Source organism: Lepisosteus oculatus, chromosome 5 (assembly GCF_040954835.1).
Source record: "Lepisosteus oculatus isolate fLepOcu1 chromosome 5, fLepOcu1.hap2, whole genome shotgun sequence".
NCBI classification, from domain to species: Eukaryota; Metazoa; Chordata; class Actinopteri; order Semionotiformes; family Lepisosteidae; genus Lepisosteus; species Lepisosteus oculatus.
In genome coordinates this window covers 34,957,793-34,976,984 of record NC_090700.1, presented here as the reverse complement: position 1 = coordinate 34,976,984, position 19,192 = coordinate 34,957,793, and the positions used below count along the sequence as shown (strand labels likewise).

The window sequence follows — 19,192 nt, the reverse complement described above, 5'->3', positions numbered from 1 at the left end:
AAAAACACAGAGGGGCAGCTTGTTCCAGACACCCATGATCCTTTGTTTGTCAAATTCCTCCTGTTCTCACTTTTAAAAGCCTATTTTTCTATTTGTGTCTTCTGGTACATATCACTGTTGATGGTGAAGAAGTCCATTGTGATTGTGAAGGTTGATTTTGTCTTTGAAGATTCAAGACTAGAAAGGTTCAGTTCTTTCAGCCTGACTGTGTAGGGCATTCCTTTAAGGCAGCTCTTCTTGTTATTGACTGCAGCAATATATTTTTGTAATGTGGTGACAATTTCCAACACAATGCCAGACAACTTGTGAGTAAAATTTAAGTAGGTAAAACCTCTGTTTCAGAAAACCATTACTGCTCAGCCTCTCTGGAATGAGCCGTTCACTCATTAGTAACCAGAACTATAGAAAAAGCAGTAAAATAATTACAATTACTTGTTATAGCAGCTGAGATAAAAGGTTTGAGGTTACAGACAGTTCAATGTGTGGCGATCAATGTGTCCATAGAAACACACAGAAACGTCAGCAGCAATGCTATTGAGCTGACTGACTTGAGCTGAAGTACTGTGCTAATGGGAAAGGTTATTAATGTGCTATTACACTTCCTTGTTGCTACAGCACAGCAATTATCACTAACACAACAGAAGCAGTAAAGACCTATCCCTGATGTAATCCAGACAGGGAATACTGAGCCCCATAACACTTTATGTATGGGGAACAGGCAATGTCACTTTTGTTTTCTCCTGCATACAAATTTAAAAAGGGCTGTTTTTTCATTCCTGGGATGTTCCAGACAAAAAAAAAACAACTCTGATTGTGTGACAGAGGTTGTTATTATTGCTAATGAAGTCATTAAAATGATGTTTTAATGTGGTCGACACAAACACAACCTGGCAGGAATGGAATTATTTCATCTTTCAATGAAATCAGCCATGCGGGGGTCTGACTCAACCGATCGAGGAAGCCACAAGAGAGAGTCTCACCCAAGTAAGGTCATTTTTTCCAATATTGCAATATTGGGAGCCCTGCTGCCAATTTACAAAGTGCATCAGAGACTCAATTTGTGACAAGCAGTACAGGGTTTTTATAAGATGTTGCGCTGTAAGAGAAAGCTCAGCACCTTGTCCCTTCTAACACTTCCCCTTTCCCTAAGACAAAACAGATTACATCATAAAACAAAAGAAGCACCACCACTAGATTTGTTTTTCAAAGCTTATCAGTTACTTTCGGCTAATCTAATGTCCCAGACAGCATATATTGTTTTGGTACACTGTCTTCTCAAGTTACCTAAACAGGGCTTACTTTGTTATATATCTTCCTAAAGCTCTCTACATTTTAAGAATCAATTTACTTATTAGATTTCCATTTCAATTCCCTCCTTTTTATTCTTAAAATGTTTAAAAGTTGTCACCAAAGCCCAAAGCTTTGTAAGCTGAGTTCCACAGTCATGGGTTTGAGCCTGTCACTAGCTGACTGCGACTGAGATTCCCCAAGAAGCAGTGCGCAATTGTCCGAGCTCTGCCAAAGGAAAGCTGTGATCATTCAGACAGGGCTCTCTCAGTTCTCAGTAACACAGAGACCCCTGCTGCCTCCCAGGCCCTTAGTGCTGTTGGAGAGGGCTGTGTCTCTATTTTGCTAAGCCTCCTGATTGGGGCTGTGGTGTCTGTGGCACAAAGACGGGTGGGTCAGAGGAGTCCGTCCACACTTCCTCCACAAATAGGGTTTGCAGCTACCAATGGAGACATGAAAAACGCATACTTTTTGCAAAACCGGGATAACATTACGAAACTAACTAGTGATTCTAAATCGGAAACAGTATTTGAGCTCTCACCTATTTTCCCTTGCCTTAAATGTGCTATCAATTCGAGAAGCATGATACAAAATTTGCTTTGCTTTTCCTAACTCAAAATAAATCCTTTGTTTCCAAAACAACTGTAATTGGGGGAGAGAGAGAGACAAAAAATATTTGCTTTCTCAGGTCTTTCACAATGAGTCTCCATTCAGAAAAGCGGCAGATAAACTTGTTCTGCAAGAGAAAAGCTCATTAAAAAAAGCCTTTAGACAGGTCGGCTTGATATGAAGTTGTTGAAGTTTCGATAACTTCGGCGACCTGTTTCCGTTCAGCGCGTCGTGCCCTGAGGGATTTTAACGCGCTGTGAGGCGGCGCTCTCACCTCCCGGCGGCGGTTTGTTCTTGGAGGTGAGGATGACGAACCCGAAGCCCTCGTTGTCTCGGCGCTGCAGGGTGATGTCGTACGAGTCGTGGTCTGGCTGGCTGGGCTCGTCGATGCGGGGTAACTTGGGTGAGCCGTTGGCCAGTGCACCCGGGGGCTGCAGAGCCTCCTCGTCACTCACTTCTGCACCAGAGGACAAGAGCAGAGGTGAGGAAATGGGACACGCTGCTGAGAACCTCCACGCCAAGACCACCGTCCTTTAGAAAGGCAATAATGATGAATAAGGGCTTCAATCAAGAAATCCTCAAATGAAAAATGAAATATCATCACAAGCTAATTACCTTGGATGAACAGCAGGAGCCAATTAACCATGAACCTCATTAATAGCTCCTGCCAAGTTGAAATAACTTGATTTTTAGCTTATTTGGATTCTGAGACCTTGTGCAAATCCCCAGTTCAATGTTTCAGATCTGCCTGGTGCCCATCTTTAACTTCCCCTGCTAAGTCACAGACATTTGCCAGGAAGGCCTGAGGAACAGAGGCGTCTATCCAGAATGGGGGTATAAAGTTCTCCTATCAGCACATGCTGCTCCTCACTTACAGTTCTAATATAATCTGGGCTCCTCCACGTTGTGCTTAAAACCTTCCTTTGAAATTGCAAATCTCCAAAAAAACGTTAAAAAATGTTAAAAGAGAGATCCATCACAACTTTATTTTCTAAAGGTATAAAAATCTAGGGACTCACGGTTAAATATTTTGTAAGTGTCATCCATGCATTGCCAAATAGAGGATAACTGCTTTACTGGGTTGCAGAAATCCAGAAGCACTACACTCTGGATAAAAAGATCCCCCAAAAATGCATGCCGCAGAATTTTCCAGTTTCCCCAAAGCATCACAAAATCCAGTATATAAACATTATTAGCATCTGCATCAAGGATGAGGTGACTCCAATCCTTAAGAGCCTAAGGATGCATACTTAAAACAATTATTTAGAAAATAAATCATATAAACCTTTTTAAAGTCTTAAACAGTAGTTTATCAAAATAAATATTTCAAAGCCTGTAGTACTCTGGCCCTCAAGGACTTTAGATTTTCCAGTACAGGGCAGCAGGCTGAAATACCAGGTACTGCTGTGTTTACGTCTGTTCCCTTTTGTGCTTGGTGTTAAGCTGTGTAAATAACATGTACATCAGGGCTGTTTATCTTAAAATTGGCAGAATCTGTTAGGAAGCCACAAAAGCCAACTTCTGTGTATGTGACTCTATATGAGTATACACACAGTACATAATTTTATTATAATATACAAATCTATGAAATCTAAAAAGATTCAATAATTATAATCATCATCACCTTTGTAGACCACCTTTCTGCGCACAGTGAGCACGACTTGTCCATTTCGAGCCGCGTTGGTCATCAGCTCCAGGACCTGTTTGTGAGATTTCCCTTTGACTGGCACCCCGTCGATACACAGGAGCTCATCTCCGGCACGCAGCCGCCCATCCTTCTCCGCCGCTCCCAGGGGCACAATGGCACCGATGTACACCTGGCAGGAAGCAGTCGCACAGTCAGAACGCTGACGTGGGCACCACACAGCACCGGGGCTGGTGTTTGTTCTGCAGTAGAGTCGAGTCCATGTGAATTCCTAATGAAGTGTCTAGAGAAAATAGTGGGGACGTGGCAGAAGCAACAACTTGGGGAGAATATGAATTCTAGTCATTAATAACATTATTGGTAACAATATTATAATCTCAGTTAAAAAAAAACAGATTCAAATGAGAAGTGATTTGTACAATGTAGATGTTTTTCAGAAAATGTAGCCATGGAAAAAGAAAAAAATAATCTTTGCACCACTTTCCTTTTGAAATAGCTCCTGAAATATACAGTATGCATTAGATGGAGCAGTTGCATTACATATGGACTTTGGTCAATTATTTGGAAATTCAGCACATTATAATGGTAAGCAGATAAAGCCAAGGCCATGAATATCTCCATGGTCTTACTGCAGATCACTGTTTGAGCAGTGATGTAAATTACAAGGAAGTTGCCATGTCAATGGTTTGAGAGGGATGCAGTCCCTTGAGGACATGACAGGACTCACTGGCTGGTCCGGACCCTCTCCACCCAAAACTCGAAATCCGAAGCCAGATTCCTGGTTCCTTTTGATGCACACATCCAGGTCCTTCGTGTTGGGGGCTGGAGGAGAACAGAAGACAGAGGTCAGGGGTTAGGGGTCAGAGATCAGAGGGAAGGGAAGCAGGAACTCCCCTCATAATGCTGGGGGAGTCATGGGATCTGCAGCTTCCATGAATTTAGAATGAGCCCAGAATGCATTCGGAAAGTTCTGTTAAGGTTTGAACAGGAGAGCAGCTTCTCTCATTGAAACTCATAAGTGAATTCATTAATCTCTTTCTTACTCTGGACAAAAAATAAAATGGCATTTTCAGCAGATACGGCTGGGGTGAGTTTAATAAACAGAGCACTAAATATGATTCTCTGTTTAATGTCCTATTAGCTGTCTGAGTTTTGTAATCTCATGAGAAGTTGCTTGCTTGGTGTATCCAGACAGGATGGTTGACTTGTCCTATAAACTCTTTTACATCGTCAATCCAACAAATACTGTACATTATACATATCAGGTAATGCCACCACATCTCAACTCAATGTTCTGCATATTCCTTCATAATATCAACCCAAAATAGAATTTTAACTGGACAAAACAGTGTCCTAACCCCATCCAGCAAAGGTAAACTTCAACCCTGGAGCACCCTGGCAGAATGTTCCTAATTAAGTGGACCCTTGTCTTCATCTAAATCCAACCTTGGACTGCAAAGGAGAGGGTTCTGACGTACTGCATCACGACACATTAGGGCTCTCAACAAACACAAACTCTTCCTTCCAATAAAAATCATTTGTAACTTGAAACACAGTTTGGCATTTATTGGAAGTGGGTTTGAGGTCATTCGTCTTCTTGGAATTAGGAAATTCAGCTCTGTCAGCTTCTTCACAGAAAGAATTTAAATGATGGATTTAAAGACTGTTCTAATTATGCTGATCTGTGATTAGATTCCTTTCAAATGGCCAGAAACAAACCTCTAAGAAACCCCATGCCTTTCAGGATCTGTGGCTTTGCATTCCTTTTCTCTTACCATTTATAATTTATTGTGTGGTGTAATGAAGTTAATCAATCAACTTTAGGCAGCCAATAATTTGCCTTTTTAACAAATTGGCAGGATTTTGGTCTTGGTACCGGATTGTTTATATATATAAAACAAATCTGCACTACAGAGGTGGAGGGGCTTTTCAATAAATATGCTCATCTCTTAGTGCTGTGGTCCCCAACTCTGGTCCTGCAGGAACATTTTGTCTGCTCGTTTTCCTTCTAGCTAAGCTCTACATGTAGAGCTCCACATGTGCTCTACATGTACTTACGCTTGCTCTCCAGGATGGCCTTGGACTTCATGTAGAGCTCCGACGGGTCCAGTTTGGGAGAGTTGGAACGCACCACGTTAGGAGGGAAGGGCAGGGGTTGGGGCGGCTGCTCTTGAGCCTGCAGGGTGTCGCTGCTGGCCGCCATCTCCGGTTTCTAGAGCAGGACACGCGTAAGAAACAAAAACTACGATTCCAACAACTGCTTCTACAATGCAGACTGTCACCTCTTTTACTTCTGCTTGACACAGTACCGATTCAGAACTGATTCACCTTAGATACAACCATTTAATGGGTGGTCATGGGATGCATGAAAATGTGGCACTACAACTTAGTGTTCTAATAATGTCATCTTAGACATAACTAAATAAATAGTATTTCAGATTTTTTAATCATGAATACAAATGTCCAAAAAATGGATCAATATTAAATGTGAGTAAAGAGGTAGCAGAGAGAGAACATAAATGGAAATAACATTATTGGATCTAATTTACCATCCTCAGTTCTGGCAAACCAGTAGATTTTTAATGTACTGGGCATTTTAATGCAGTGCATTTTAGTGGCTTATAAAGGTTCCTTTGGGGAGCAGTGCACCTGACTTAGACTTAATATTTCTGCTAACATTAGAGATCATGCTTTAAAAACTCCACAAATGTGTTCAATCCTAGAAAAATGAGGAAAACATTTTTAAAAATAAGTTGAACTTACAGGTTTAAGAGACTTCACTGGAGATGTCTGACCTGTAGGTGGAAAAGGAGAAAGAAAAGGCAGAAAAAGAGATGAGCGAGGGATTCACGGAGCGTGGGCTGGCTGAGGTAGCAAATTAAAACTTCAGGTTCCTTGTTCAGGTAAAAGAAAAACTTACACGGATTACTACTGATGTGCCAAAGACCAATGCACAACACTCCTTATCTTAGCCTTTATTCTACAAAAACTGCCTAATCATCTGTAGCAGAGAGGGAGAAGTGAGGGGGACCCTAACCATTTCGAAAGCTAGGGCATTCAACATTAAATCATTAATCTCCCCAGTCTACTTTAAAGAGTGATGTCATTAACATTTCACACACTAGGGGGCACTAGATCCACAAATCGAAACAAGGAAAAAAAACAAATTGATCAGGCTAGAGAATTGCAGCAGTGATCACATAGTTTGATGTCAGGAGGAGCCAGAAATCAGCACAACATCTGCTTCCCCGTCTGTCTCAATGTGTGTGTAAGAGAGAGCACATGTGTTTTCAGGGAAGCTTTCATACTGCATAAATTCTTCAGTACCTTCCCATCTGAGGTTTCATACCTCAATTTGTTCTTAATCTTTCCAACACAAAATGCAGAGTTAAAGATGAAAGATCTCGATATTTAACCAATGCATAGTTTTACAAGAAAAAAACCCAAATAAAATAATAATGTTAAAAACCAAAGAAACCCCTCAAAAAACAAAGAAAACTGAAGTAGCCAGCACAGAAAGAGCATGCTTGAAAAATGAAAACAGCTCTACTGCTCTGAAACCCTGCAAACTCCTTCTGTATCATTAAAAGTGTTGATGTACAACAAAGGCTTTTAAACTGCTCATTATCTCACTTTTTTCAGTATTCAGTTAAGTGTTCACCTATTCAGGAGAGAGACAATTCAATTTCCAATACAAACCAAGAATTATACAGATGTGTTTTACACACAGATGTGTGAAAGCCAAGGAATTTACATAGAACAACAAAATTAATAGTAATAATTCCTTACACTTATATACTGTAGTGCTTTTCTGGACACTCCACTTAAAGCACTTTACAGGTAATGGGGATCCCCTCCACTACCACCAATGTGCAGCATCCACCTGGATGATATGACACAGAACGCTCACCACACAACTCTCAGTGGGGAGGAAAACAGAGTGATGAAGCCAATTCATAGATATGGATTATGAGGAGGCCATGATTGGTAAAGGCCAGGGTGAAATTTGGCCAGGACACCGGGGTAACACTATGCTTTTTGAGAAGCGCACTGGGATTTTTAATGACCAAAGAGAGTCGGGACCTTGGTTTTACGTATAATCATCTGAAGGATGGCACTTTTTTACAGCTCAATGTCCCCCTCACTATACTGGGGCATTAGAACCCACACAAACCATAGAATTAGCATCCCTTACTGGTCCCACTAACACCAGAAACCTTTAGGTTTTCCTAGGAGGTCTCTCATCCAGGTACTGGCCAGGCTCATACCTGCTTAACCTGTGGGTTGCCCAAAAAAGGGAATAAAAGGGAAACCAAAAAGGGGAGGAAGAGATAAGGAAAAACACTGTATACCAAGAGACCCTACAAAAATGACTATTTTGGACATCCTGTCGGTTGCATATTTTTCATTGAGGATATGATCTCCATTCTGCCCATGCTCTGGAACTTCTTTTCAAATCTAACGTCAAGATTCCCATGTCATTCTAATGCATGAATAAACAAAATGATTTTTTCCCTGTTCTTCAGAAATAATATAACTGAAAATCTACCATGTAAAAAGACTATAAACACATTAACTGCTCTGTTAACCATCCCGAAATAAATATCCAGCCCCTGTTATCTGCTTGATAATTGTATGCAGCTACTCCCTGGAGCCTTGCTATCAGGAGACAGGGAGAATGGATAAAAAAGACAGTTTAAGGTGCCACATACAGTAGCTGGCAGAGCGAAAAGATTAGATAGAAAGGGGCAAAAGAGAATAGAGACAAAAGGATGAGAAAGAAAGAATCAACATCCTTTTGGACAGGACTATGTGCAAAGTTGAGAAATTCACAAATCCGAGTCTGGAGTGTCAGTTTGCATTACTGTAGCTCCTGTTATAAATGCAATGGAATATGATGTGTAGGTAAACGATTTAAAACCATGATGCGGTGCAACACAGGTTCACAAAAAAGGAAGTTAGTAGGTAACAAAACTGCAATGCTGCACACAGGTCTGTTTACTGTATCCTATCAGTCGCCTCCAGGGTTTTTATCTGAAAAGGTTAAACTGAAACCAATAGAGGCAAATTGGAAAATAATGTATTTAACAGCTCAGGGAACCCATTTTCACTCCACTGGTAAAGTGTGCAAAATTGCTTAAAGACTGTCCTCTCACAAGTAGTAACAAACGAGCTGTCTCTCGCGGTTTTATACAATTGTTTTTTTTTCTGTCCTTATATGTGGTGGAGTTAGAAAAGGGAGTGTAATGCATCTGCTGTCAAAAAAAGTGACCCCCAGTTGTGATCGGGGATCCTTTTCCTATCTGCTGGCCAACAATCAGACAGATGAAGAGACGAGCTTGGAGCATGACATTTCCTTATCTTGTCTTTCTACCTTTATAGCAGCTTGAGGGGAGAGATACTGCTATATCTGGACTTTGACAATTCTCTGACAAAGCCCTTTACAGTCTACGACAAATGAATTATATGGGATAAGGACACTGGTTGATCCAGCTGTCATTCAAAAATAAAATCGAGCCCAGCTCTCTAAAATTGCCAAGAAGTGAGCAACTGAAAACAAATACCTTCTGTGATGCTCAGAAACAAGGTTTGGGCTTGCTTTTGGATAATTATCTTGGAGATGTTACATAAAAATGTTTGTAGAACAAGAGTGTCATTTTTATATTAGAGTCAGGTTTTGTAATTATTAAAGGCAAATTACAAAGAAGTCCACAATGATTTGAATCCAAAACGAACACGACTTCTGCCTGACAGCTAACATCCTTCAACAGTATTATTCTATAGAGAAACAACTTGTTGGTGCTCGGCTGTTACCGCTTATTTCACTAATGGTATCTGTGGGCTCCCAAGCGACCTAGTCAGTAAAGACTCCGAGCACAGGTTAAGCTCTATGATCCGGGTTCTGCCAACTTAAGCCTCGGTCGTGTCAGTAACTGACTGTGAACTGGATTCCCAAGGCGGTGACACGCAATTGGCAGAGCTCTGCAGAGGCAGAGTTGGGATTTGTCAGCCTTCCATCAAACAACAACACTGCAACCTCCCAGGCGCCTTCAGGGATGTCAGCGAGATGCTCTGCTCCTCGCACTCATCTGTCAGGCGCTGTGAAGCTGGCAGCGAGGTGAATAATGAATGGTTGAATGGCCAGGTGGGTCAGAAGAGCTTGTCTGCCCATCCCCGTTCTTCCTTTGCTCAACTGGAGACATTACTGTGAGCCACCCAGACTCAAACAGACAACTAGAAATTTCCGAGCGGACGCGTCTAAAATGAAAAACAGAAATGAAAAAGGGTGTTTGCGCCACATACTGGTCACAGAGTAGAGCACACAAGCTTTTGCGGGCATGAGGTGAGAATGGGGCAGGAGATGGGGATTGCTGTGATTGCTGTGGTCTAAAGATGGGTGACACTGACAAAGAGCAAATGATTTGAAAAAGGACAAAACCATCAGGCTTCTACTACTTAACTACATCTTCAATCAGGTTGGAAAACTACTCATTTTTTCAACTTGGGATTCTTGAAGCTCTGCCTGCCATTTTTCCTAATTGGATTGTCTGCGGGCCTGTAGACTCGTTACCGACACTGTCTAGCTGATGAGCCTCAAGGCCCTGCCCCCCTCCCTCACTCACCGCCCCTCAGGACCAGTACGGCCACCTCGCTGCCCACCGGCAGCTCCTTCAGGATGTCCACCACCTGCGCGTGGCTCAGCGTCTGCACGTTCTGCCGGTTGATCTCCTTGATGACGTCGCCCTTCAGGAGCCCCCGGCACCACTGGGCATCCAGGATCATCTTCACCTTCTGGCCCAGCGGGCAGTCGGCGATGGCGAAGCCGAACCCGGCGGGGCCCTTGACCAGCGGCACGGTTACGAGCTCGGGCTGCAGCAGGGTGGCGTCCTGAAGGTCAGGGAAGCGGCTGTTGGGCACGGTGGGCACCACCTGCCGGCCGCCGGGGTCCACGGCGACGAAGTGCAGCTCCTGCGAGCCGTGGGCGGCCTCGCCCTTCACGTGCAGCGGGTGACCGTTGATGAGGGGCACCGCCGTCACGATGTCGCTATCGCTGGGCTCGCTGCTGGTGTCCTCGGGCAGAGGGTAGCCCCGGCACAGCACCATGTCCACGTACTGGTTCACTGGGATGGACTGGAACATCTGCACCACATCTGCATGAGTCTTCCCCAGTACACAGGTGCTGTTTATGTCCACAATGACGTCCCCTGCGAGGGAGGAGAGTGTTGTTAACCTCATACCAGCAGGTAGGCAGATATTAAGAATCAGACTGAACTGAAGTTATAATAATGGCCAGATCTGTGACTCAATGCGCCCTGGAGATAATGTAGCAGCTTGAGCTACAGCAGGTTTCACGAAAGAAGCAGTCTCTTTACAAACAAACAGCGGGCACTAGATAGTGGAATAAAGTTACTGTGACAGAGTAAGGAACAAGACTTGTTCTGCCATGATAGGACAAAAGATGCCAGCCTCACACTTGTAATTCAGTGCATAAGCACACATTATGGTATTTACAATGACAAAGGGGGGAAAATAAATCAATGGAAAATGAATCCAGCTCGCTTCATGTTCACAGCCCATCTAAACTGTCCAGCTGTTCGACACAAAAGGTCAGTTTTCTTTGTACCATTTGCACACAATTTGATAAACTCTCTCTCTCTCTCTCCATTTGATAAACAGGTACTGTATACAATCCACTCGGGATTTGCTCTTTTTACGAAGAGACAAATTCCCTGCTCCACCTGTTTTTCCCCGTTTTTTTCCCCTCTTTGTATGCGTCTTCCTTTGGCAGCTTCGTAGGTATGAACTTACTAGCGCCCCCACCAGGAAAATTATACCGTACTGTAAGACTAAAATATTCAGCTGGAAACAGAGCACTCTGCATTCTCAGGTTCATACAGCACTTCAAACCAGTTCACACACATTGCACACAGCCTGCTTCATCAATATACTTTGTACAAGGGCCTACTGCTTGCAAAACCTGAAGTGGATCATGCTGCTTGCAGTGAGAACTTTATTTCCATCCCTCTGTTCTGATTGCCCCTTGAGGTCCCTGTGTGCTCTCATGCCTTATTTTGATTCTTTAGTATTTCTCAACTCCTCTTCCCCACAAAATGCCAATCCATCTCATGCTGTTTTCCTTCCAATTGGAGGAGCAGCACATCCTTTCATTAGCACAGCTTCAGGCAGGATCAATACCACGCGAGGGGAATACAACACAGAGCTGCTCTTTGAAAGCACTACACCTCAGAATGAATCCTGGGTAAGATCTTGGGTGCAGAAAAAAAATCAAAAAGGAACACAAAACGTGATGCCCCTGTCTTTCTCAAGAATGTGATTTCACACTTATTTTATAGAGTGAACTGACAGTCTGAGTTCAAGCAGATCCTAAAGGCAGAAAGTTGCAAAGTTTCTATCAGGAAAATCTGTTGAATAGCAATTACTAATCCATGCAATATGCAATTAATTTGGTGTTAATGCAGGTTTGGACAGCCAAAGTGTCCTTGATTGTTTCCAGCCAATTGTTAGATCGATGCATTGTCTTGACATGTCCTTCTATTTTGTCTCCAAGGAAAAACTGGTGAATGTGTTATCAGAGCACAGAGCTTCTCAGTCTTGCCCTGCTGGGCAATTCCCATAGTACATTCAGTACTGTCGTGTGCCTGGATGCACGGGCAGGGGAACATGAAGGCGATAATGATTACAAGGGGAACTTGCGTGATTTCAAGTCTCAAATCCCCTGTAGACATGAACCCCGTGACATCACTCCCAGTTCGTAACACATCATGTCAAAATTAGATTGGTATTTTAAAAGCACAGCATTTTCCTAACACACCTTCCGTCTAGGGCACCTAGGGTTACAGAAAAACAATTCTTTGCTGGTCTGTTCCAGTCAAAAAATCCAAAACATTTCTAAGATCCTAAAAACAAAACCTGCAAACTCTCATTTAACTAAGAGCCACGTAACAGGCATCTCTTTTTTAACTTAGAGGACATTTACATAAATTTTGAGGACTGTTACATAAACAGACGTACGTATAAAACCTGCCTGTCTGTTCAGTCACTGCATCTTCCACAAGAGCCGGGGGGCTGACATTAGCTGCTGTTAAGCCATCAGCTTCCCTGCAGCGGGAATAGCGCAGACCCCCGCGCAGCTCAGCGCAACAGCGTGGAGCACTCCGTGGGCTCTGCACTCACCGGGGGCCATCTTGTTGTCCTGTGCAGCAGGCCCGTCTCGCAGCACGTTCTTCACCTGCAGGAACTCGTCCGGCCGGTCGCCCCCGATGATGGTGAAGCCGAACCCCTGGCCGCTCTTCCTCAGCGCCGTGCGGATCATGGTGCCCTGCAGCTGCAGCGGATCCCGGGTGAAGCCCCGGGCTCGCTCTTCTGAGAGTTTGAAAGGAGAAGCTGTGAGGAAGACGGTAGGAGTACAGCGCCCCGGCGTCAAACCCAAAGCACAACCACAAGCAAGGTCTCCGCACGGTAGCTCCCTTGCGCACCCTGCAGCTCCTAAGAGTCGAGGTGAGATTTCTCCTGTAATATGATATTGAGATCTTCATGACATTGGGGAGTGGCAATTTGAATAGAACAGGCCTCTAAGTACAGGGTTAGTCAAAATGCTGTCGACAAGTACAGTTAAAATCACCGGACCTCACCCCCTTAGATTTTCATCTATGGGGTTTTGTGAAAGATAGTGTGTTTGTGCCTCCCCTACCTGCACTCTGCAAAAATTGCGAGGATGTGTCACTACAGCTGTCGACCAGATTGACAGCAATATGCTGGTGAAAGTGTGGCAGGAATTTGATTAGTGCATTGAGGTGTACAGGGTCACACGTGGGGCCCATATCGAAGGAATGTCAGTTAACTGTTAGAAACTTTGATATTCATGCTTTCCTTTGAAACAGTAACCCGTGTAATTTGTAATAAGCTGTCAATGTTGTCGACAGCATTTTGACTAACCCTGTATTTATACTTTTTGTTTTCCCCATTTTGGAAATCCAATCAATGAGGTTTCACAAACATCGTTCAGGACAGCAGTCCCAGAAGAGTATATTCATTTCTTCCCAAAGGTTATGGGTACATTGAGTGGAAAATGCTTTATGAACATAACTGACAATTCATTCAAGTTACAAAGTCCAACACAGAAGACCCAATTCTGACCTCAAATTTGAATGCCAGCTGAACATTTATGGGGTGTTAAAATTGGTGGGCACTTACTTCTACACAGAAAACAACCTGCTCCCGAGAACCCAAGAGAAGGGGGGAGCCATAATCATTTAACATTTTTTTTTCTTTATAAAGTTCCTTCATTATCGTCATAGACCTATAAATCTACACATTGTGAGGCAGATGGCCAGCCACAAAAAAAATCCTCAAGCTCTAGCAAGTCCCACTGGGCAAATGTTTACGTCTTCTCAGTGAGTTGTGCCTGAGAACACGGCTGCATCTTCCTCTGGTAACTGAGACTGCTTCCAGGTGAATGGATTCCCCAGTTTCTTTATATCCCACGATACTTCAACTTTTCGAAACAGCCAAGCTGGGATGGAAACAAGTTTGATCACAGACCGCATACCATCTGCAGCCTGTCCTTTTGTTTCAGCTGAAACGTTTGACACCATGTTTTATTTATCTCAGTAACTATTCTGAGAAGCTTTTGGTTCTAAAACTGACAGGCTCCATTAAAATCAAGTTTCATTACAAAGGCAATAGGTTCTGGTGCTCTGGTCCTGCACCTAGCAACAGCTCTAAAAGAAAGATGCCACTCAATCCATCTTCTTAATTAAGATTTATCCTATTTAGCATCATCTTAAAGAAAAGGTGAGATTTCTAAGCCAATGGTAAACACATAATGAATAGATCTATTCATGCTTTCAGCAGTGAGTTTTCTTTTTTTAAAATGAACTTGTCAATCATTTGCTATTTATACATCTGTTAGCAGGAGAGACAAAGTATCTATGACTATGACTAAGGTTTTACAGTTGCAGTGCTCTCACCACACGGGGAGATCAAACACCTTGCTCTTCTGACTCTCTGCAAGCTCCACACTGCCTTACAGGACAGTTACCATCAATTCTCTCACTGACATTGCAAGCTAGCAGGACACTAGCTGGTCTCAAGAGTTACTGTTGTGGTAGAAGCCAGGAAGCAAGACTCAAGGCCTACCAGCCCAAGAGATGCTCAGCCACTTGGAGAATCGTGGTCAATGTTGGACTTGGTGCCACTCTTGAACTGGCAGTGTCGTGACAGCAGGCTTCCGCTTGCACTCTCAGAAAGTGCCTTGCTTGTCAATTGAATGCTTTTAAAAGTAATGTTTATTTGACAACTCAGTGTGGTAAGTGGTTCTCTGTGGTTCAGTGCATCCAGACTCACACCGCTGGAAAAGCTTATTAAGGCAACATTGCTCCTCTTGATCATTAATTCTCCATGTCAGAGGGCTATGTTGGTGTGTGCACCTCAGTGTCAAAACATACACAAATGTGCATCTATGAAAGGAGTTTTAAATCTCTGGAGAAGTGCTACTTCTCCACACTTAATTTTTTCCTCCTGATCATAGACATGAAGACAAGCAGACCCAAGACAGAAAACAGTTAACGACACAGTTACACAAAAAGTGGGAAAAATTAGTATTTTATCATTTTAAATTCAAAGTAACGGCTCAACCGTCCAGCTGGAGAGACTGACAAGCTGTTAAATTTTTTCCCCTTCAGCGAAAGCAGCAAGGTATCTGTGCAACACAATATGTGAGCAGAATCCTCAAACACAGCATACAGCACAACATAGCGATATACTGATTAAGAAAGGTCCTGACCCTTAAGAAGGTACATAGTTTCACTTCAAAGTAAACCTGTTCACCTCTGTGCTCCATGTGTACGGAGTCAAACAGGATGCGAATAAGCAAGGACTCAAGGACAGCTGGCAGTTTCTGTATAGTGAGTGATTAGTCTTCCCTGTGGCAAGTAGAGCTGTCCTTAAGATTTCACTATGCAGTCTACAGTACAGCTGGCTGCTTCTTCAGCTGAATGACTGGGGACTACATCCATCCTTTGTACTGTACAGGAATATAATATCTACGATGCACTATTATCAACATTGACATGTCTTAATTTAAATTGGCATGCTTTTATAGAAATTGATACAGTGTAATCAAAAAGCTCTGCAGCAGAACAGCATTATTGAGATGTCACCAGTTGCAAAGGACTAGGGACCTGAAGAAACTAATGTGATACACATTCCCTGTGTCTATGAGTGTCCGTTCCTTTCCTAAACTATCACACACACGTAATACATCACTCCTCTCTGACCTCGTTTTGGCACACTGGGGAGGCAGGGGCAACTTCTTATTCCCATACATATTTCTAGTGCATTTTATGGCCGATGAAAGGAAAGAGGGCTAAAAAGAATAGATCTGCATAACTAAACTGCTTTTCTTCAATTTATCAGTACAGGGAAGCCGTTCCGAGTGAGCACACACTTGGCATTCCAGAAATAATAAACCAGCAAAGAGGCGCAGCAACATTCATACCAACATGATTAACACATCATTCCCAAACCAATAGGCAGCTTTTTAAAACTGAGATTAGAATATAAATGTCAAAAGGATTGTTGCCTTGTAATTACTAAGCTAGTACAGTGCCGCTACTGCTTTGCAAGGTCAGATTGAAGAACCTTGTCAAAACACTATTTAAAAGCTCGACACATGGGACTCCCTGCTGTCTAACCATCCATTAGCAATTTAATTTATATTTATGAATCTTGATGAAGAGGGATGACTCTTTGAGTGCCGGCTCCTGAAGAGCTGAGATATTTTCTCAATGACCAAAAAAAGTGAAAGACTAACACTGTCTCAGGACCAGGACATTTCCACAAGAAAGACAAGGACGTTCCCCAGTGTGCACCCAATGTTCAGGGCTCATTTCAAGTGGCTTTTCTGGATCTTCCAGCTGTTTTCCACGGCAATGCAAAGCCTGGTCACCAGACCTCAGTCAGCTCTTTCCTAATCCCCTTTTATTAGTTGCCAAATATTTGAATTAATTCAGCCGTTCAGAGGAAATGATGACTTTAGCCAGCTGTGTTATTATAAAACGGACACCTGCATGTCTGTGTGTTTCGATTATTTGCTCTTCGTTTTTATCATATTGAAATGTGGGGCTGCTTTGTTGCTTTTCTCCCCCAGGTTTGTAGCTGGCAGTCTTTGACGAAAATGAACACTTGCTCGGCTGAATGCATTTAATTATGGGTTCAAGCTTGGGTCATGGTACTAGCTGACTGTGACCTGGATTTCACAAGTGATGATCAATTGGCTGAACCTCAAGTTCAACAATCAAGAGATAGGGGGTGTTGGTCAGCCAGGGCCTCAGTTACACAGCAGACACATGCAGCCATGTGCTTCTGGCAGTGAGGGACATACATCTCCTCCTAGCAGTACCAAACTTCTGATAGACAAGAGTTTCAAAAGCAGACGGGTCAGAGGAGTCTGACTGCACTTCCTAATTCTCTCCTGAGTGAAGTCATGGGGTTTGTAACAATGAGCTAAATAAACAACGAGCTATTCCAAACTGGGATGGGTATTACAAAAATAACTGGCGATTATACATTTACAAAACAATTGTGTCCTCTATGACCATTGTCTTCCCTTCACACTTTGTCTCTCATAGTTCAACAGCAGATTACTGCAACAGATGGAACAGATGGATGAGTGATGCCACTCACTCTTCAAAGGCTGAAAGCTCAAAGGCATTCAAGCAAACCCCAGGGGTCCCTGTTATGCAGCGAGCTGAGAATGCCCTAGCTAAATACAAAACTCAGTCAGCCACAGCGAGACAACGGTGCACCACTGCCGGAGAAATCCCTATCCAATCCCTTAATGATACTGTCCCAATTTGAACAAGTTATTATTTAACCATAGGGACGAATGTGTGCTCCAGAAGGAGTCTTTGCTGGTAGAGCTACGTAGGAGCCATGTTAATATTTTATGGTCATGGTTTTCCAGAATTCTTCCAGGAGTCATTTAATTTCCTATTGGTTTTTATTTCTCCAATTTCACTTGCCTCTCAAAGCTTGTAAATAATGTTCTTGGCCTTCCGAGGTGCCCACTGAAAAATAAACCAAGATCTGTCACAAGAAGGAGTACGTCTCATATTTTACTAACGCTCTTGTTATTTTATTTTTCTCAAGTCCTGAAGTGGACAGATCATTCTGCACTGAAGAGTCTGCAATATGGGTGCTACTTTGATGCGTTTTGTCACTCTCTGGGGAAGACCAGGATTCAATTTCTTATCAGAAACTTAGATCTACTTATCTAAAACATGTCTAAAAAGGAGCTACATACTTCCTTGGAAAATGTTCATTCTATATCACTGAGCCAAGAAATGTTGAGCCCAATCTTGCCAAGTTCACCTGCTTGGAGAAGCATTTGAAGATGGGAACTTCTGTAGTGAATGGTACTTCTAAATGGACATTAAAAAATGCATATTAGCCACAGTGCCCCCAAAAGGTGTGGAGGACCTCTGACATCAATACATTCAGTAAAGAAACCAACCCCGTAAAAGACGTATTTTCCCACTACTGTACTTTTAAAGTGCAAGTATTGTGCAGGACCGCCACCGCAAATGCATACTGTAGCTTGAACAAAGGCTCTGAGTCAATACTATGTCTCCCTATTCTATTGCATATTTGGAGCAGCTGCCACCCCAAAACCCATGAAATTATTGAAAACCACTCCAAATGCCGCAGGATTTATAAAATAATGCTGCATCCCCATGGTGCAACAACATAAATTTGCACTGCAAACAGATATTCACTCCTAGAAAAGCTCACAAAAACTGTGCTAAAGCCATTTAAGGCACAACTATAAATCTGCTTAAATAGTTTACAATTTAATCTTACAAATCCATAATATTATAATTGTTTTATATTTTATTCATGGTCCTCTTTGACACTGTAGAAATCAAAGACAACATACAGTGTCCGTTTTATTCATATTCACTGTTAGTGCTTGTGTATTTAATTTCAAAAGCAATTAAAATTTCATTGGATCTACAGTAAGTACATCTTGTCAAGGCAGTGTGACATAAAGATGGAAACTTGTGTGTAGTGCTGGCCACTAGGAATCGGAGGACAAACGAAGAGGGGAAGAAAAACCAGTCTGAGGAGGGCTCACATCCTCCAGTCTTTCATTAACTCAAGATGCAAGGCAAGGTGTGAGAATGGCTGCCAACAAGCACAGAGAGGTGTGAAGCTACAGATTCAGAAACTAGGAGGAGGTGTATTTAATCCTCAGAGAAGCAATTCATTTACTGCAAGCATTTAGCTAATTGACACAGAATGTGTGAGCAACAAGGTTATGTATTTATATCTCTGTTAGTGTATGTGAATGTCTCTAGGGCATTTTTAAGACTGAAGTGATGATTAACAAGAAAGAACCATTAACATGTTTAAAGCGAGTGCAATATTAAATTTGATACAACTATCAGCAAATCAATTGAATGCACTATCAACAAACATTTCAAAGTCGCCAACACAAGAACCCACAACTCCGTTAACAGAATGTAGCTAGGACAGAGGGTTTTACGATAGATAATACATATTGTTTGTAATATGTCAATCAGTGCTGCACATAATATGCTCTAAATGAGGTCTTACAAGTGCATTCTA

General features: G+C 42.6%; 1 protein-coding gene across 4 annotated transcripts in view; it reads right to left on the bottom strand.

The window, feature by feature from the left end:
• The window catches only part of magi3a (membrane associated guanylate kinase, WW and PDZ domain containing 3a), a 153,757-nt gene that overhangs the window by 10,925 nt on the left and 123,640 nt on the right, over positions 1–19,192 (bottom strand). For all 4 annotated transcript variants that reach the window (XM_015342712.2, XM_015342711.2, XM_015342709.2 and 1 more), the window contains exons 10-16: positions 12,737–12,925; positions 10,165–10,746; positions 6,305–6,336; positions 5,600–5,753; positions 4,269–4,363; positions 3,521–3,713; positions 2,171–2,353 (exon numbers count right to left, since the gene is read on the bottom strand). In XM_015342712.2, the coding sequence (XP_015198198.2) occupies positions 2,171–2,353; positions 3,521–3,713; positions 4,269–4,363; positions 5,600–5,753; positions 6,305–6,336; positions 10,165–10,746; positions 12,737–12,925 (1,428 nt within the window). The remainder of the gene's footprint in view (positions 1–2,170; positions 2,354–3,520; positions 3,714–4,268; positions 4,364–5,599; positions 5,754–6,304; positions 6,337–10,164; positions 10,747–12,736; positions 12,926–19,192) is intronic.